Source organism: Henckelia pumila, chromosome 4 (assembly GCF_033568475.1).
Source record: "Henckelia pumila isolate YLH828 chromosome 4, ASM3356847v2, whole genome shotgun sequence".
Lineage (NCBI taxonomy): Eukaryota > Viridiplantae > Streptophyta > Magnoliopsida > Lamiales > Gesneriaceae > Henckelia > Henckelia pumila.
Window position 1 is genome coordinate 209,912,346 of NC_133123.1, and position 21,368 is coordinate 209,933,713.

Below are 21,368 nucleotides of genomic sequence, written 5' to 3' on the forward strand. Positions count from 1 at the left end.
AAACAAGAGCAAGTATCCACAACATGAATACCCAGATGGGACAGCTCGCCACCGCCATCAACAAGCTAGAAGCACAAAATTCCAATGCTCTACTCTCAAACAATTCCAAACCCAAGAGAAAACGCATGTGCAATCACTTTAAGGAATGGGAAGGAGTTGAAGATAAAGGAAAAAGAGGTGGAGGTTTCACCCAAAGAGAAACCACAAGAAGAGCCGAAGGCGACTGATGGAGAAGCACCCAAGGAAGAAGCACCAAGAGTTAAATTTCCTCCACTTTCTGAATATAAGCCTGTCACCCCTTTCCCCTTAGCACTTAAAGAGTCTAGAAAAAATGAAGGGATAAAGGATCTTTATGAAACTTTTCGTAGATGTGAGGTAAATATTCCGTTGCTAGATGCTATTAAGCATGTGCCTCGATACGCGATGTTCTTGAAGGAATTGTGCACAACAAAGATGAAACAGACATTGAAGGGATGTCAAAAGGTGGAACTTGGTGAGAATTTATCTGCTGTGATCCAAAGGAAATTGCCCGCAAAATGTAAGGATCCAGGTATGTTCTCTATCCCATGCACTATATGGAATGTTAGACTTGAGAAGGCCATGCTAGATCTAGGAGCATCAATCAATCTTATGCCTTATTCCATCTATTCATCCTTGAAACTTGGCCCATTGAACAAAACTGGAATGATTATTCAGTTAGCTGATAGGTCTAATGCATATCCTAGGGGAGTCGTAGAAGATGTGTTGGTGCAAGTGAATGAATTGGTGTTTCCTGCAGATTTTTATGTGCTAGACATGGAAAACGGTGATCATAATAGTCCTATTTTGTTAGGCAGACCGTTTTTGAAAACTTTCATGACAAAAATTGATGTTCACAGTGGCACACTTACTATGGAATTCGATGGCGAGGTTGTGAAATTTAATATTTATGATGCCATGAAATTTCCTGATAGTGATGATTGAGTGTTTTCTGTTGATATTGTGGATTTCTTGGCACAAGATTATTGTGAGCATGCAGGGAAAGATGAGCTAGAGGTGGCTATTATAGCACCCATTATGCAGACGGAAGATGGGATTCGATGCAGTCAAGAAGTGGAAGAGATTGAAAAACTTCTGAATAATTCACCTGAGCTACCTCAGTGAGGTAATGTCTCTTACTTATCTTTACCAATATCTAATACTAGGCGTCTTCCATCTGTTTTACAGGCGCCAGTGGTCGAACTCAAGATGCTTCCAAACCATCTGAAGTATGTTTTCCTTGGTGAAGGAGAAATACTACCGGTTATCATCTCCAACAGTTTGGAAGTCGAGCAAGAGGAGCAGTTAGTCAAAGTATTGCAAGAGCACAAGACTGCTATCGGATGGACCATAGCAGACATTAAGGGAATTAGCCCTTCCACATGCATGCACCGAATTCTGATGGAAGATGGAGCAAATCCCTCACGTCAACCACAGAGGAAATTGAATCCACCGATGATGGAGGTGGTCAAAGCTGAGATCTTGAAACTATTTGAATTTGGGGTTATCTACCCAATTTCTGATAGTCAGTGGGTCAGTCCGGTTCAAGTTGTGCCCAAGAAAACTGGAATTACTGTGGTAAAGAATAAGGATGACGAGATGGTTCCCACCCGTATTCAAAATGGGTGGAGGGTTTGTATTGACTATAGGAAACTGAATGCCGGAACCCAAAAGGACCACTTTACTTTACCCTTTATTGATCAAATGATTGAAAGGTTAGCATGTCATCCTTGCTATTGTTTTCTTGATGGATATTCTGGTTATTTTCAGATTGCTATCGCGCCAGAGGATCAGGAGAAGATGACGTTTACATGCCCGTTTGGCACCTTTGCGTATCGACGGATGCCCTTTGGACTTTGCAATGCACCGGCCACTTTCCAACGGTGTATGGTTAGTATCTTTTCAGATTTCATAGAGCATATCTTAGAAGTTTTCATGGATGATTTCATTGTCTATGGTGATTAATTCGAAAACTATATGTCTAAACTTGTGTTTGTCCTTAAGAGGTGTGTCGAAACCAACCTAGTTTTAAATTCGGATAAATGTCATTTTATGGTTGGGCAAGGTGTGGTTTTGGGTCATGTCGTTTCGTCTAAGGGAATAGAGGTAGATAAGGCTAAAATTGATATCATTCAGTCTCTCCCTTATCCCACATATGTGCGGGAAGTGCATTCTTTTCTTGGCCATGCAGGTTTCTACAGAAGATACATTCAAGATTTCGCCAAGATCGCATCCCCCATGTGCAAACTCTTACAAAAAGATGTGTCATTCGAGTTTAATGAGTCATGCAAATCATCCTTTGACAAATTGAAGAACTCCTTGATATCTGCACCAATAATCCAACCACCGGATTGGAGCAAGCCATTCGAGATTATGTGTGACGCCAGTGACTACGCAGTTGGCGCTGTTTTAGGCCAGAAAGTTGGGAAAGTATCGCATGCTATTTATTATGCTTCGCATATCCTGAACGATGCCCAACAAAATTATTCCACTACTGAAAAGGAGCTTTTATCTGTTGTTTTCGCATTAGAAAAATTTCGCTCTTATTTACTTGGTGCTAAAGTCATTGTTTACTCTGATCATGCAGCTCTTCGTTTTTCGATGGCGAAGAAAGAGGCAAAACTAAGGCTGATCCGGTGGATACTACTGATGAGCGAATTTGATTTGGAAATCAAAGACAAAAGAGGGGTCGAGAATCAAGTTGCTGACCACTTGAGATGTCTAGTTCATGTTGATGAGGAGCTGAATTTGCAAGACGAATTTCCTGACAAACAATTGTTTTCAGCGAGCGCCGAATTACCATGGTACGCAAATATTGTGAAGTATTTAGTTACTAATGGTTTCCCCTCTGAATTTTCCAAGGCGCAAAAAGACAAATTGAGAAGCGATGCGAAGTATTATGTGTGGGATGATCCATACTTGTGGAAACACTGCGCTGATTAAGTTATACGACGATGTGTCCCCGCGAGCGAGGTAATCCCTATTCTCACGTTTTGTCATTCTTATCCATGTGGTGGCCACTTTGGGCCAAAAAGTACGTCAAGGAAGGTGTTGGACAGTGGATTTTTCTGGCCTTCCTTATTTCGAGACTCTTACCTGTTCTGTAAGTCGTGCGCTCAGTGCCAAAAGACAGGTAACATCTCCCAACGAAAGGAGATGCCCCAACAACCTATTCTAGTTTGTGAGATCTTTGATGTTTGGGGCATCGACTTCATGGGACCCTTTCCGAGTTCATATGGTTATATTTACATATTACTTGCTGTAGATTATGTATCGAAGTGGGTGGAAGCAAAGGCCACCCAGACTGACGATTCAAAAGTTGTTGCAGATTTTATCAAGCATAACATTTTCTCTAGGTTTGGAATTCCAAGATCCCTCATCAGTGATAGAGGTACACACTTCTGCAACCGAACCGTGGCCAGTCTGCTGAAGAAATACCATGTGACGTACATGATTTCCACTGCATATCACCCACAATCCAATGGTCAAGCTGAGGTATCAAATAGAGAAATCAAATCTATCCTAGAGAAGACTGTGAATCCTACGAGAAAGGATTGTAGCTTAAGGTTGGATGATGCCTTGTGGGCATACAAAACCGCATTCAAGACACCGATTGGAATGTCTCCATATTGGTTGATTTTTGGGAAAGCATGTCATCTGCCAGTGGAGTTGGAGCATAGACCCTATTGGGCTATAAAAAATTTTAACATGCAGATGGATGAGAGCAGTGAACACCGGAAGCTGCAGTTGCAAGAATTGAAAGAGATCCGGAATGATGCCTATGCTAGCTCTAAGATCTACAAGGATAAGACTAAGGCCTTCCACGACAAGATGATCTCTCGACGAAACTTCGAAGTCGGTCAGAAAGTTTTGCTCTATCATTCACGACTTCGGTTGTTTCCAGGTAAGTTACGTTCACGTTGGAATGGACCATTTCTTGTTACTAATGTCTTTCCTCATGATGGAGTCGGAATTCAAAGTTTGGACACCTCCAAAACATTCAAGGTGAATGGCCACCGACTGAAGTACTACTATAAAGGAGTCCAAGTGAACGAGGGCAAGGGCAAGCTTGATATCCCTCTTGATGCTCCGCCTAACATCGACTAAAATCACGGCAGGCAGTCGAGCTATAGACTGACTGAAAATTTAGCGTTGACTGGGAGGTAACCCAGTGTTTCTTTTCCTGTTTTTTTTCTCACTTTTATTGTTTTGCTTTCTTTTGGCTTTATTTTTTTGTTTTTCGGAAATTTTTGAAAAATACAAAAAATTTTATTTTTTGCTCGCTCGATCCGCAACTTCTTGCCGATCGAGCAAGGGCTCTTTTAATGCGAGACAGTAAGTTCTAATTTTTGTCTCTCTCGATCTGCAATTTATTGTCGATCGAGCGAGCATCATTTTTTTTGGGACAGTAAGTTAGTTGTTTTGTCTCGCTCGATCCGCAACTTCTTGCCGATCGAGCGAGAGGTTTTTTTCATCGAGCAGTAAGTTGAATTTTTAGGGTCGCTCAATCCGCAACATCTTGCAGATCGAGCGACACCTCTTTTACACGAATTAAAACGCGATAACCCCTCCTTCTCCCCTATTTTTTCTTTCTTTCCTTATTTTCTCTCCCCATTATCGTTCTAAATCCCTAAAACCCCAAATCCTTTTCTACCAATTTCTTCTCCTTTAATTCGTTGTTGGTTCTTTCATTCCACAGGAATCACTCGGAAGTAAAATTACAACTCTTCGGACGCCATCCTCTCCGATCATTTTCTCCAGCCTCTCTCTTGCCGGAACCTTGCTCAAATGCCGGTCACCTCTTCCGATCGTCTCTCATCGCGGGATATATTCTTCGGGCTTTTCTTACTCTCAGGTTGTAGTACCTGAAATCCAATCAACTAAATCGCATGCATTAATTTAATAAATATTATGATTATTATTTTTAGTTTAATTGATTTAAATTCTATATGTGAATTATGTTTAATTGTTTAAGTTTATGTATTTTTAAAATGATTCTATTCTGAAATTTAATCGTTTTAAATATTTAAAAGGTTCAATATTTGTTTATTTAAATAATTTTAAATGTCTAGCTTATTTATTCAAATGATTTTTTTTTATCGTGCAGCTTATTTGTTTTAAGTATTTTAAAGGTTTAAGCTTTCATATTTAAATTACTTTAATTGCTTAGTCTATTCGTTTAAATGATTTTAAATGTTTAGCTTAATTATTTTTAAGTCGTTATCTGTCTAAATCATTTTAAAGGTTTCTATGCCATTAGTGTATTTATTTAAATGACTTTTAATTGTTTGTCTAGTTGTTTAAATCATTTTATTCGCTCTGTCTTTTAGGTAAATATTTCACTGATTGTTGTGACATCAAAATATTTAAAGTGTTGATTTTAATTGTTTGAGGCGACTGTTTAATTTTCCTTTAAAGTTCTGACTGTTCAAATATTTCAAGTATATTTATGTTAAAGTTTTTAAGTTCAGGGTTCTCCGGCTCCGACCTCGGCAGTGGTGGATTATGGCGGTTATTCCCAGACTGTACTTCTAATGTTATTATGTGTGAGTTTCGGAGGAAAAATGTTGAAGTTTGGATTTTTAGAATTTTCGGGTAACAAGAATCGCTTTTATCGCATTCTTGAGTTTATTTTCAAATTCCTCTGAAAAGCAATATTTGAGACCTGGAATACTAAATTTCCAACTTTAATTATTTTATTAGAGACTTTCAAACTTAGGGGAAAAATGCTAGCATTTGTTTTAAAAGAAAAGTTAAAAGTGCTTTTGGAGTATGACCTTTTCTAGTCAAAGTTACACATTGACTCACACACATTCACACTACTTTATACATACACATGCTTACACTAGTACACTTGGTACACATTCTTTCTTGACTCCAAAGCAAAAGAAAAGTTAAAACCCTAGCTCATCTTTTCCTCTCTTGGCCGCCCCCCCCCCTCTCCATTCTCTTCAACATTTCGGCTCCCTCTTCTTCTTAGTTCTCCGGCCGCCGCCGGCCAGCCACCACCACTGCCGGAGCTAGGAGGTCACCGGAGGAGCTTGGTCTAGCTTTGGTTCGAAGCTTTGAGCTCCCCTCCCTTCTCCATTGATTTTCTTGGTTGTTTTGGTGAAGGCAAGTATAAGCATTTCTTGGCTCTCATTCAAGCTATTTATGCTCTTGTTCTTATTCCCTTAAATATTTTCGAAATGCTTGTTAATGTATGCATATAGGGTTCGAAATTTTGACAATTTTCAGAAGGGTTCTTGGGGGATTTTTGAAATTTGGAAGTGCTATATGTTTTAAGGAGTTGCATTTTGAATTATGATGGAAAGAATGGAGTGTTTTGATTGCATATATGATTTTCGAAATTTTCAGAAGTATGCCCTATATATATTTCGAAATTTTCATGATATTAGGGCTGTTTTGAATGTATGATTAATGCATTATGTTGTTTGGTAATTGGTTACATTGATTGAACAAGGATCAAGACACGTTTGGTGCTTGATCTTGATGATTTCTAAATTGTGGAGCGGGAGTGTGGTTGAGTGTTGCCCTAGTGCTTGGGATAAGTCCTAAGAGATGTTATTTGAGGTGTATTGTTGTTTGGTATGGAGAAAAGTTAAGGAAAGAGGGTTATGGGGTTGAATTTTTGAGTTAGAGGTAAGTTGGGTATTGTTGAGTGTGCAGGGCAGTACTGTTCACGGGGCAGGGCAGGTCTTGGCTGAGGTCTGGGCAGGGTTGTCGGTATAAAATGGGCTTATTTCGGATAAGTTTGGACCAAGTTATGAGTCTTTTAAGTTGGAGGTGTAGGTGCAGATTTTTCTTTGTAAAAAGGGGCTGTCCAATTTTCTTGTCTTGTCAATTAGCTCGTTTGATCATTTGATGTTACCACCTATTCCTAGGGGTAATTTGAAGTGTTTGTTAAGTGTCGGTTCAAGCGGGATGGGTTTTGGTTAAGGAATGACAAAGTTTAGGGTCTTACGGTTCTCTTACTCGGGCTACGTCAAGTTTGAGGGAAATTGTTGAGTGAAGTGTTTCTTTTGTCTTAGGGGCAGCCACTCATCCACCTTACACCCACATTTTTTAGTTGAGTCTCATGTCTTAAAGGTTGCCTATTCGTGTGCATATGACATGTTCTTGAGTTTCATAAAGTGAAAGGAAGTTTTCTTGTTTTGCATGCTATAAAGAGGGGTGAGTCGAGTCTTAATGAATGAAAAAGAAAAGAAAGTAAATGTTTTTGAATGAAGTGATTTGTTTGTGACAAAGAGGGGTGTTGCTAGGCCGGGGGTGCCTCGGTCTACTCACCAAGAGGTTATAGAGGTTTAGGTAGGGAGCAAGAGACATCTTGTTTATCCTTGCCACATAGGGCAATGTGGGATCGGGAGTAATCTCGGTCTCCTTGCCACAGAGGGGCAATGTGGGATCGGGAGTTATCTCGGTCTCCTTGCCACAGAGGGGTTAAGTTCGTCGGGAAAAATCTCGTCGTCTTGCCGGCATAGTGCACTGCAGCCATGATCATGATCGAAACAGAGGGTCACTATCCAAGGATCTGATTTCTAGAGGAAAAAGGAAAAGGAAAAGGAAAAGAAAAGAAAAGTTAAAGTTTCAAAGTTTCAGTTGACTCGTCTCACTTTTATGTCAGTCTATCATAAATGCATGAGGTTCAGTTTAAGTTATGAAAGTTGAATGTTATGAAAGTTGAAGGTCTCCCATAGCGTGAGTTCATCAATGCATGTTACTATACTTTCTAGTTTCATGCATATTTACAGTTAAAGTTCAAAGTATACTATGTATCATAGTTTGAGTACATCATCATGTATTTTAAACCTTGTTATCAACTGTTTATGCTTGTTGAGTCTTTAGACTCACTACGCTTGTTTGATTGCAGGTGATGAGTTATATGTTGAGGTGATTGAGGGGCAGGATCCACTGGGTTGAGGCCACTGGTAGTGCGAAGCCCAATGACCGTCGCTGTTGAATGTTTAAGTTTTCCGCGTATTAACTCTGATGTGTAGTAATGATTATGAGAATTGTAGTTTTTAGCCAGGATGTGTTTTCCCTGTGCTTGTTGAAGTTTATTTCTTAGCGCACCTTATTTTGTAACCGGGAGATGGTTACTTGTCTTTGCATGTTTACGATTAGCGCACCTTATTTTGTAACCGAGAGGTGGTTACTTGTCCTTGCATGTTTATGCTTAGCGCTCTTTATTTTGTAACCGGGAGGTGGTTACTTGCCTTTGCATGTTTTTGATTAGCGCACTTTATTTTGTAACCGGGAGATGGCTACTTGTCTTTGCATGTTTATGATTAGCACACTTGAGATTATGTTGAAGGTTATTTCTTAGTTTACTTTATGTTGTAACCCGAAAGTGGTTACTTAGTCTTTGAACGTTTATGATTATTGCATTTGAGACTTTCAGTCATCGTTTCTTTCCTTTATTTGAAATGCTGACTGGGTCAAGGTGGCTTGTTTACTTTTCAAACGAGTCATGGAAATTTTTTTTTTAAAATCAGTATTTTATTTATTATTTAATTTAAGCTTAGAGGTTAGGGTTGTTTCAGTTGGTATCAGAGCGCGGTCTTGGTATGGGCTGAGCCTACTTCCGGTTGCTAAAACTCAAGGGATCTCGCCTCAAGGTCTGTAAGTATTAAGGAATTTTATATGTTTAGATGCATATGAGACTGTTACTTTAAATGTTTTGATGTCGTCCTTTTTAAAATATTTTCAAGTTAGATGTTTAATTTATTTAGATGTGTAGCTCAATGTTTTATTGTTTGAAATTTCTTTAGTAGTTAAAGTGTACTATTTGACTGTCTATATTTTATAGCATGCGATTTCAAGTTAAACGGAGTAGGTGTACCAATGTTCCTTCCAGTTTTGGACAGTACGTGGTGGTTGTTTGAGTTATCCAGTAGTGTTAGTGATATTGAAGAGTAGTAGGAGTTTGTTGGAAATATTTAACTTGTGCATTAGGAGATAGTAATTGTGTATTTCTGTTGTGAGTTGTTTTCTTATATTGGATTCTAGTCGGATGCAACTAAGTGCATAGTTTGTTTAGAATTCGATGAGACTTATGTTTTGGCCAGTTAAGTTAATGAATCGAATCTGTGCAAAGACTTGGGATTCGCACTTTGTTTTATATTTTTATGGATAGTTTTAGTTTTATTTTGTTCTTTTGGGCAATTTTGTTGTTGAAGAATAGTGAATCGGTTATTAATGAGTCTTTCGATTATGTGAACTATTATTCCGATCATTAATTCCTTTACTTCTTTGTGCTCGTATTCATCGCAACATATACTTTTGAACATCTGAAATATCTTTGCACTTCCTTTGTGCATTATGGAATCATATGACATAAGTCAACCTTGAATTCTGCCACTTTGACATTGGTTGAACTTTTAATAAGGCCATGTTCGTATTTCACATTTATTGAAATTTTTTTTTTCTTTTCTCCAGTACTAGAACCACACATGTCGATGCGAGTAAGCATCATTTTGTATTTTATTGGTGATCTACTTGCGTTGTGTGGTTGACTCCTGAATACGTCTTTGTACCGTTGCTTCCCTAAATTTTTTTGACTTGTGTGGACTTCTCTCGATTGAAGTAACACTGACTACCCTTGATTGTACTTTGATTGTTTGAGCATGATTTCATCACCCCTGATGAATGATCACGAGATTTGTACCTTGTTGGCTCATATTCATTTTTCATGAAGCCTCCATTATTATTCATTCATCTCTAAAATTGAATTGTGAGTGAGTTGATTTCACTTATCTAAATTCTTATTTTCAGCTCGCTTGTTTGTAATGCTTGCATCATTTCATTTCGTATGAAGAAGCATTACATGTATGTTTGTTTCCTTCCATGATCCATCATGATGAGAAGTTTGGTGGATTATAGTTTCGATTATCATTTCGACTTCTTGAATAGAGAATTGTCTCGTGACCGCATAGTGAGAGTTTAGGCTATTGGAATTTAGTAATAAGTACTTGATAAGATCCTAAGTTATAATTGTGTTCCGAGGAATGGTGATTATCAATTATATCAAGTCCTAACAGGAAGACTGCTAGTTAGTGAATTAATTGAAGGTGTTACTTCAATTTTAGACCGGACCATTAAGAGCGATCAGAAGATTGTTGGTAAGCGGATTGGGTGTGTTTTAACCTGGTTATTATTTAGAACATTGAAGGAAATAGAGCTGCCGCTAGAAGACTTTTGAGTACTTTATATTAGCGTTCTAAGATTTTTGCGGACGTCAACCGGTAAGACTAATGCACCAACTTTGGATGCAGGATGACGAATAGAATTTTCTGATAGTTTTATTTTTCTGGATAAGATGTAGATTTATTTCTCGGGGTAATACTAAGGTAATTAAGGCACCGTTTGAGGTGTCCAATGGTATACTAAGTCCTTGAAATTTGAATTCATGTTGTACATTTAATATTTGGGAATTTTTTTGGATTTTCAGACTTGCCGTCAAATTGAATTAGAGATTCGAGACATGTCTTCAGGCGATAGGTAAGAAATATTTTGTACTTAGAGACGATCTAATCCAATAAGTAGATAATAGTTCGTGGTATGTTTTGGCTTCAAGGATAAATATGAATTTCTTAGTCGTTCCGCCTGGATTAGAAAAGGTGGATAAATCTATTGGGAAATCCTAATCAAGAGTTGAACTTCCGGTAGAATCAAAGCTGCTAGAGGTGAACGTAGAAATTTATGAATGGATAATTGAGATCTGTTTAGGCACCTATTTGGATTCTATATGTTAACGGCTTTTACCATAGGAATTGAACAACAATGGATTTTAAGGTTATATATTTCCTTATCAAGGATTAGATTAGATTTATTTACAGGAATGAGTCAATCAATCCTAAGATGAGGAGAGTCACTATTTCCACTTAAAGGTTAACCGAACTAGAGTCGTTGCTTAAGAGAACTTTAAGCATCCCTTTAAGCGTTGTGAGTTATGGTAACTAATAAGAGATTGAGAGTAGTCCGTGATCATTAAGCGCAGAACTGCTAATAAGTGGTATAGATCTTTAGAATCTCAAATTGGTTAATAAGTTGTTCTTGAAGGTATCGTTGCCCTGTAATACTATCGATTTAGGTATAATAGGAAATTAACTCAATTTGTCGGTACTTATGTGATTGTTGAGGAGATAGGTAATATGTTTTATCTTTTGAGATGGCGCAGAGTTGTTAGTGATACATGACGGGATTCATGTATCGATGTTGAGGAAGTATGAATAAGATTCATATCATATCCGAGGTTTAACGAGATAGAATTGTATAGTCCCTAAGCTATCCTATTTAGGAAAGTGTAGTGCTTAGTCTCTAAGTATTTTGGGAACTTGTGAATTTTTTAAGAGCTCGAATTGTATATTATGTAAGTTAAGTCTACTTGGTAAATATACCTTAGGTGTAGCTTTGTTGTTAGAAAGTTTTTATGTTTTGGTTGAGGTCGACATAAATTATTTATGGAATGTATGAACTCTATGGCCTGGAGTTCTGGCGTAGGGTATAAGGTTAGCAAAGGTATGTTGTGCAATAAATTAAAGATCTAAGAATCTGTAACATGGAGAACTTATCGGTTGCAGTAAGATGACGCTTTTAAGTTTGTATATTTGGATCGAAAGCAAATTTGAGGAGTGATGGAATTTTCTTGAGGATAAGACCACTTGGGAATAAGTAAGAAATGTAAATTTTATTTTATTTTATTTTTTTTTGCAGAAGGAGTTAACCAAATCCTTGAGGATATAGATGTCAATAAGCATCATAGTGCGCAGAGTAAGGTATTGAGTGTCAACTCAGGTGAGTGAAGAGTTAGAAAAGTTGATGTTTAATTAGTCGTACGTGTCCAGACCTAGTTAGTATGTCCTGAATTTCGAGGACGAAATTCCATTTAAGGGAGGGAGGAATTGTAGTACCTGAAATCCAATCTACTAAATCGCATGCATTAATTTAATAAATATTATGATTATTATTTTTAGTTTAATTGATTTAAATTCTATATGTGAATTATGTTTAATTGTTTAAGTTTATGTATTTTTAAAATGATTCTATTCTGAAATTTAATCGTTTTAAATATTTAAAAGGTTCAATATTTGTTTATTTAACTAATTTTAAATGTCTAGCTTATTTATTCAAATGATTTTTTTTTATCGTGCAGCTTATTTGTTTTAAGTATTTTAAAGGTTTAAGCTTTCATATTTAAATTACTTTAATTGCTTAGTCTATTCGTTTAAATGATTTTAAATGTTTAGCTTAATTATTTTTAAGTCGTTATCTGTCTAAATCATTTTAAAGGTTTCTATGCCATTAGTGTATTTATTTAAATGACTTTTAATTGTTTGTCTAGTTGTTTAAATCATTTTATTCGCTCTGTCTTTTAGGTAAATATTTCACTGATTGTTGTGACATCAAAATATTTAAAGTGTTGATTTTAATTGTTTGAGGCGACTGTTTAATTTTCCTTTAAAGTTCTGACTGTTCAAATATTTCAAGTATATTTATGTTAAAGTTTTTAAGTTCAGGGTTCTCCGGCTCCGACCTCGGCAGTGGTGGATTATGACGGTTATTCCCAGACTGTACTTCTAATGTTATTATGTGTGAGTTTCGGAGGAAAAATGTTGAAGTTTGGATTTTTAGAATTTTCGGGTAACAAGAATCGCTTTTATCGCATTCTTGAGTTTATTTTCAAATTCCTCTGAAAAGCAATATTTGAGACCTGGAATACTAAATTTCCAACTTTAATTATTTTATTAGAGACTTTCAAACTTAGGGGAAAAATGCTAGCATTTGTTTTAAAAGAAAAGTTAAAAGTGCTTTTGGAGTATGACCTTTTCTAGTCAAAGTTACACATTGACTCACACACATTCACACTACTTTATACATACACATGCTTACACTAGTACACTTGGTACACATTCTTTCTTGACTCCAAAGCAAAAGAAAAGTTAAAACCCTAGCTCATCTTTTCCTCTCTTGGCCGCCCCCCCCCCCCTCTCCATTCTCTTCAACATTTCGGCTCCCTCTTCTTCTTAGTTCTCCGGCCGCCGCCGGCCAGCCACCACCACTGCCGGAGCTAGGAGGTCACCGGAGGAGCTTGGTCTAGCTTTGGTTCGAAGCTTTGAGCTCCCCTCCCTTCTCCATTGATTTTCTTGGTTGTTTTGGTGAAGGCAAGTATAAGCATTTCTTGGCTCTCATTCAAGCTATTTATGCTCTTGTTCTTATTCCCTTAAATATTTTCGAAATGCTTGTTAATGTATGCATATAGGGTTCGAAATTTTGACAATTTTCAGTAGGGTTCTTGGGGGATTTTTGAAATTTGGAAGTGCTATATGTTTTAAGGAGTTGCATTTTGAATTATGATGGAAAGAATGGAGTGTTTTGATTGCATATATGATTTTCGAAATTTTCAAAAGTATGCCCTATATATATTTCGAAATTTTCATGATATTAGGGCTGTTTTGAATGTATGATTAATGCATTATGTTGTTTGGCAATTGGTTACATTGATTGAACAAGGATCAAGACACGTTTGGTGCTTGATCTTGATGATTTCAAAATTGTGGAGCGGGAGTGTGGTTGAGTGTTGCCCTAGTGCTTGGGATAAGTCCTAAGAGATGTTATTTGAGGTGTATTGTTGTTTGGTATGGAGAAAAGTTAAGGAAAGAGGGTTATGGGGTTGAATTTTTGAGTTAGAGGTAAGTTGGGTATTGTTGAGTGTGCAGGGCAGTACTGTTCACGGGGCAGGGCAGGTCTTGGCTGAGGTCTGGGCAGGGTTAGGGCTGTACCATAGTAAAGTTCATGATGTTGTGGTCATGTCGGTATAAAATGGGCTTATTTCGGATAAGTTTGGACCAAGTTATGAGTCTTTTAAGTTGGAGGTGTAGGTGCAGATTTTTCTTTGTAAAAAGGGGCTGTCCAATTTTCTTGTCTTGTCAATTAGCTCGTTTGATCATTTGATGTTACCACCTATTCCTAGGGGTAATTTGAAGTGTTTGTTAAGTGTCGGTTCAAGCGGGACGGGTTTTGGTTAAGACATGACAAAGTTTAGGGTCTTACGGTTCTCTTGCTCGGGCTACGTCAAGTTTGAGGGAAATTGTTGAGTGAAGTGTTTCTTTTGTCTTAGGGGCAGCCACTCATCCACCTTACACCCACATTTTTTAGTTGAGTCTCATGTCTTAAAGGTTGCCTATTCGTGTGCATATGACATGTTCTTGAGTTTCATAAAGTGAAAGGAAGTTTTCTTGTTTTGCATGCTATAAAGAGGGGTGAGTCGAGTCTTAATGAATGAAAAGGAAAAGAAAGTAAATGTTTTTGAATGAAGTGATTTGTTTGTGACAAAGAGGGGTGTTGCTAGGCCGGGGGATGCCTCGGTCTACTCACCAAGAGGTTATAGAGGTTTAGGTAGGGAGCAAGAGACATCTTGTTTATCCTTGCCACATAGGGCAATGTGGGATCGGGAGTAATCTCGGTCTCCTTGCCACAGAGGGGCAATGTGGGATCGGGAGTTATCTCGGTCTCCTTGCCACAGAGGGGTTAAGTTCGTCGGGAAAAATCTCGTCGTCTCGCCGGTATAGTGCACTGCAGCCATGATCATGATCGAAACAGAGAGTCACAATCCAAGGATCTGATTTCTAGAGGAAAAGGGAAAAGGAAAAGGAAAAGAAAAGAAAAGTTAAAGTTTCAAAGTTTCAGTTGACTCGTCTCACTTTTATGTCAGTCTATCAGAAATGCATGAGGTTCAGTTTAAGTTATGAAAGTTGAATGTTATGAAAGTTGAAGGTCTCCCATAGCGTGAGTTCATCAATGCATGTTACTATACTTTCTAGTTTCATGCATATTTACAGTTAAAGTTCAAAGTATACTATATATCATAGTTTGAGTACATCATCATGTATTTTAAACCTTGTTATCAACTGTTTATGCTTGTTGAGTCTTTAGACTCACTACGCTTGTTTGATTGCAGGTGATGAGTTATATGTTGAGGTGATTGAGGGGTAGGATCCACTGGGTTGAGGCCACTGGTAGTGCGAAGCCCAATGACCGTCGCTGTTGAATGTTTAAGTTTTCCGCGTATTAACTCTGATGTGTAGTAATGATTATGAGAATTGTAGTTTTTAGCCAGGATGTGTTTTCCCTGTGCTTGTTGAAGTTTATTTCTTAGCGCACCTTATTTTGTAACCGGGAGATGGTTACTTGTCTTTGCATGTTTACGATTAGCGCACCTTATTTTGTAACCGGGAGGTGGTTACTTGTCCTTGCATGTTTATGCTTAGCGCTCTTTATTTTGTAACCGGGAGGTGGTTACTTGCCTTTGCATGTTTTTGATTAGCGCACTTTATTTTGTAACCGGGAGATGGCTACTTGTCTTTGCATGTTTATGATTAGCACACTTGAGATTATGTTGAAGGTTATTTCTTAGTTTACTTTATGTTGTAACACGAAAGTGGTTACTTAGTCTTTGAACGTTTATGATTATTGCATTTGAGACTTTCAGTCATCGTTTCTTTCCTTTATTTGAAATGCTGACTGGGTCAAGGTGGCTTGTTTACTTTTCAAACGAGTCATGGAAATTTTTTTTTAAAATCAGTATTTTCTTTATTATTTAATTTAAGCTTAGAGGTTAGGGTTGTTTCACAGGTATCTTCGGACTTCGGTTTTCGTTGATTGCTCTTGAGATTCTTTACGGGGTTGCCGGAATTGTATTTGCACGCCAAGTGTTCGACAAATTGCATCCTTGTTTTTCGCTATCATACTACTACTCTCCATGGGACCTAATGTAAGGCCCTGAAATTAATTATCTCGTAATTAGCAGAGTTAATTATTATTTATTTTAGATTTTAGGAGATTGAAATTGATAATTGGAAATTAAGAAATTTGAGGACTTAATTGATATTTGATTAGGGACGGAATTGCAAAGTGGAGAAGTTTGGGGACCATAGTGCAAAAAGAAATAAATATATATATAATTGTTAGACTAGTGGGTTGACTAGTCTCCACTTCCTCCCTTCTCCTTCTCCATCGGTTTCTCTCTCCTCCATTGAAGGGGAAGAACGTGAATCTCCAAGCTTTTCCTTCCAAGGTTCTACTCGATCCTACCGTTAGATTTCCGATCCGAGTTGAGATTCATGATCACCGCAACAAGAGCATCATTTTAACGTAAGTATTTATTCGATCGGACATGCTTCATTTTTCGGATGTTATTAGAATCGAATGATTTTTGGATATGTTGTTCTTGGGCTATCATAGATCGTATATTTGAAGTCGGATCGTTAAAAGAACGAAGTTTGAATTTATTATGATTTTTGAGGTGAAATTCAAAAATGATGATTTTTGATTGAGGTTGGATTTTGATTGTTTTGATGGATTGGAAGATGATATGAGTTGTATAAAATGGTTGGAGAGTGTTGATGATTTTTGGATTGACCGTTTATAGTCGTTATGCCGTTGAAATTGATTTTTGGACTATCGGTTATATTGTTTCGAGTTGTTCTACGGGTTTGTTGGAATGGTTGAATTGATATCAAATCCGTATTCCTTATTTCCAGAATTTGGTTGAAAGATTTGGGTTTGGAACGAACTTGGAAGCTTAAACCTATTTATGATTTGAAGACGGTATAGTATTCGTTATTCTCGACTTTGATAATTGAATTGGAAAAGATTGTGAATCGAATTATTATTTTGATTTCAGGATTTGAAGTGAAGACTTGAATAAGGTAAAAGATGACATTGGATTTGATGGGACGATTAACTCGAATTTGACTTAATTCGAGTGTCCAAAAGAAAATCACATACTTGCATGTTATTTGATTGAATGAGCTTTGTTGATTACTTTCTCTTATATTATTTCATGAATGGATTTGAATTTATGAGTGAAATCATGATAGAATACTCAATGGAAATTTATGATTGAAATTATGATTGAATGCATGAGATTTCATATGCATTCATATTGAGCCTTGATTATTCGAATTGATTTAGACGATCTAGGGATTATAGTTGAGTGACTTTGGTACGTGATTTATTACCTGGTCTATTAAAACTCGCTATAATGTTCTGGAGTCTAGAGGATTAAAATATGCCACGTCAACCTCGAAGGGAGAGTTCGGTGTGATGGTTGGATATTTTAACCTTGGGATCCCAAACGAAGAAGAGAAGAGAAAATTCACCTTTTGATTATCCGGATTTGATAATCTTGAAAATCCAAAGACATGCATTGCATTTTATTGCATTTTGAATTGAGTTGTAGTTATAGCATGATTATGTTATACCACTTGAAGTTGTTGTCTCATTGTTTTTATATAACACGATTTGATTTATTACGTGGATTATTTGTTATGTCTTTTTTACTGGGAATATTATTCTCACCGGATTATCCGGCTGTTGTCTTGTCTTTATATGTGTGCTTGGAAACAGCTGGGGCAGGAACGAGTCAGAGATCTCTTGGATAGGTGGTCGAGTTGATAGAGTGAGGCCTTGGTGTTTTAGAAGTCGAACTTTGTATTCGAACTCGGTTGTACTTGTGGTATTTTGATTTTGGAACTTAGAAGTGATGCATGTTCTACTAGATTGATTATTGTACAACTTTAGAACTTTATGTATGGTATATTGACCTGTTGGAATATCAATGCATGCTTATGATTAAGTTGAGTTATGGTTTTGCACTTTTCCAAGCCTTAGAATTGATTTTTGGCAGTGTTTTTCAGTGTAATTCGAAGGGGCAGCGCGCCCGCTCAACTTAAGGAGCACCCACGCCTCTCCTGGGTTGGAAATTCGCATTTTGCGAAGGATCGGCGTGCCCGCGCCATGAAGAGGCGCGCCCGCGCCAGTTTTACGAACCACCGGCGCTCCTGCGCCATAAACGGCGCGCCCGCGCCTATGATCCGGCAAAAAAAATAAAAAAATTCCTTTGTTTTTAATCTTGATTCTTTTATGCTTAATCATTGTCTATTCTGAGATTAGACGATTAGAACCGAGGTCTCACATTAAGTGGTATCAGAGCGATAATATTCTTGGACTTGAACTAGAGCGAGCGCGAGTAGATCGAGTCCGCATGAATCGAATTCTCGCATGTGATTGATTATTTAAATGATTTATTTTAGATACATGCGAGCATGATTTATTGATTGAGAATTATTTGAATTACATGACTATGTGATTTAATTTATAAAGCATGAATTACTTGAAATATGAACTGTAATTTTTATTTCGGATTCGAGTTCCACCATCTGCTTGAGCTAGCAGATCAGAGATTGTTTGTAATGTGAATTAGAATCCTATTGAGATCCGAAATTCAGTAAATGGTAGTCGAACGAACTTATCGAATAGAGATGTGGAACACCGAATTTTGAGATGGAGTTTTAGTATCCTTTTCTTACTGAATATCAGAATTGTCTCCTGAAGAATTTTAGCAAACGACAACCAGCAGTAACTCCTTCGAATGATCTAGATTGTACCACTACTGCACTAATGGATGTCAGCTTGACACCGATGAGAGTAATCCCAAGGAGATTTTAGTCGTATAGATTAATGATTTTGAAGAGTACCGAGGATGCGGTTGGATGCAGAAGTTGAATAAAAGAGATCGATCAGTTGGATGATTCTCTGAGCTACACAGATGATCGGAGAATTCGGTTAGTGTGGTACCAACTTAGGGAATTGATAAAAGTTGGTAGAATTTAAAAAAGAGAGCATTAGGAAATCAAGGTTCGATCACTTTTAGAATCCGCTTTCATCCGAATTTCTTCGACAGAGTCCTTTTTACCGTTTGATCAGAGTTAGAGGAATTAGAGATCATCTTTAATCGAAGAGAAAGCAGTTTATGAAATCAGTGATCAGTGCCTTGAGAACAGAAGACGTTGTCAGGTCTGCTATCAGCCCGGACAATATGCCGGAGTTCATTATCATGATATTATTGAAAGATCTCCGAAGGGAATTTCATTGTGTCTTTAACTCCTACAAAGAGACTAGCCATTTCGATTGCTCCTTTCGGCCGCAATAATAGAATTTATGAGAACTTATTCATATGAATAATCAATCTTCGAGGCAACAGATTCTACTTGTACTCTTGTCGAGGATCAGATTTAAATTTCACCAATGACGACCGCATGAATCAGTAGAGTATGATTTCTCTTCTTATTATGATATGATCGGTTACGCAACTTATCTTTATTCTTATTGATATTTAATGATGCCTCTCGGTTTGTTGAATTTTTATTAACAGTAGTAGTAATTCCTTGAATTGATGGGATAAGTTGAAACCAAACAGTATTGTACTTTGGTTATCGGTTTTGATTAATTTGTCTCTATAGCTTCTTTAACCGAGTAAAGGACAATCGAGAATTGATGTCAGATAGTTGTTAGAATTTGATTTGAACTTATATATTAATGTTAATCCTTTTTGGATGTTCTGAATTCAACCCGAATTGGTTGAGAGACCAGAGACTTTAGAGTTTGCTGATAAGGTTTCAGATGAGATTCTTGGAATGCCTTTGATTCTTCAAATTGAATTCAACACTGACCTTCGATCAGATATCATCAGCTGAGAAATTGAGAAGAAAGATGTACAGAGACTGAATTCAGAATAAGAATATTGAGAATAGTTTCAGATTTCGTGCCGAGCAGTTATCGCTATTCTATCGACGTCTGAATTTTGATGGGATCAAGTTTTCTCTCCTCGATCTTGTTATCGGTAGCTAGAATTTATGTTGATCATTTCAAGACCGGAATTGTTATGAATCGATCTAGATCGTTATCTCTACCAGAATTTGAATATTATGGGTTTAGTAAGTTTCTATCGCCGATTGTAGAAGAATTCGTATCGTTAGTGAAGCCGATTATTCAAGGGATGATGTTCTTCTGTCTGGATTCTTATTGATTGAAGAAGATATTGATCAGTGCTTTGGGATTCTTTTTTCTTCTATACTGATGACCTTACGGTGTTTCGCACTTCTTCTTATCGAGATTCGAGGCTTATTCTTATTCAGAGGATCACTTATTAGCCTATTATCAGAGCAGCTGAAGACGCTCGAGACTCAATGTCTGTTCTGTACTTGAGCTCGCAGCGATCTTATTGATTTTGAGTTTTGATGTCGTTTTCTTTCGAGGAAAATTCTTAATCTTTTCTGATCTTATGAGTCGAAGTATTTGTGGCGCAGACGGAATTGATCTGGAGACAGTGAAGAGGATTAGATAGTATGAGAATTCGAACTGCGAATCTTTTATCAGAGGAATTGAATGCAACAGCGGATATTGGAGCCAAAGGAATTATTCTTATTTTATCTACTACTGTTATTCTCTTTGAGCCGATGGATCTATTCTTATTTTATCTACTATATCTGACTTCGCCGACCGATGAGTGTTGCACTTCTGAATTAGAGTCCGAAACAGATATGTAGTATATCAGAATTCTTTTATCCGAACTGAGCTAGAATTGATTTAGAAGATGGAGATAGCGCAGAAAACAGATTTAAATTGGAGAATTTAATGACGAAAAGTCAGAACTGGGCAAAGTCTAAGTTTCAGTACAGTGACGATACCTCAGTTGAGAGTAATTGTTTTGTTTTGTCAGAGATTTTGATTGAGACAGAGTATCTTGAGATTGACACTTTGTAGTTATTCGTTATTATTTCAGACGACCGAAATATATTTAGAGATTGAGGAATCGACCTTATAGGAACATATGAAGAATGAGGTTCGAATGATGATTTTGTAATTACTAGTCTGTCCGCTTTTGATAGCTGATCGAGAGAAAGAACCGACTGTTTGTGGTTCAGTTAATTGTCAGAATGAAAAGAAGATTACTTTTCGACGATTACCTTTCGAAAGATATCCATCAGTTTGGAAATTAGAGGCCATCTGAGCTTTATGAGACCGATTGAAAATATCTGCTACTGGTTTTCCGTATGAAATGAATTCCAGAATCGACCAGATGTTAAGAAATTGGTCAGAAATAATTTCAGATTGTTTTGTGTTGTCGCCGTTTATCCATGTGGAACATAATTGGGAGTGTTCGGCATGTGGCCACAGAGGTATAGAACTGTCTATATTGGAGATACTATCTGATTATAATCGAGATATAGTTGTAATATGTTTCTGGTTCCGTACAGAATAGATTTCAGACACGACAATATGATTTAGATTGTTGTCAGGAAGGTTTTCAGATAGTTGACTTTACAAAGTCTGTCCTTTCAAAATGAGATTTTGAATTAATTCTCACTTTGAACTCAGTCTTGGAGATACTTTTGTTAATCGACTATAACTGAGTTCAGTTTATTGTCCTCAGAACGACGGACAATCAGAATAGAAGAGTCGTACTTTAGAGGAGATGCCATGAAATATAGTGTCGGAATTGAGCA

At 37.2% G+C, this 21,368-nt stretch overlaps 1 protein-coding gene across 1 annotated transcript; it reads left to right on the forward strand.

The window, feature by feature from the left end:
* Positions 1 to 3,468: 3,468 nt before the first annotated feature.
* Positions 3,469 to 4,125, forward strand: LOC140862704 (uncharacterized). The gene is made up of 2 exons (XM_073265741.1): positions 3,469 to 3,877; positions 3,923 to 4,125. Exons 1-2 carry the CDS (start codon positions 3,469 to 3,471, stop codon positions 4,123 to 4,125), a joined length of 612 nt encoding a protein of 203 aa, XP_073121842.1.
* The last annotated feature ends 17,243 nt before the right edge of the window (positions 4,126 to 21,368 follow it).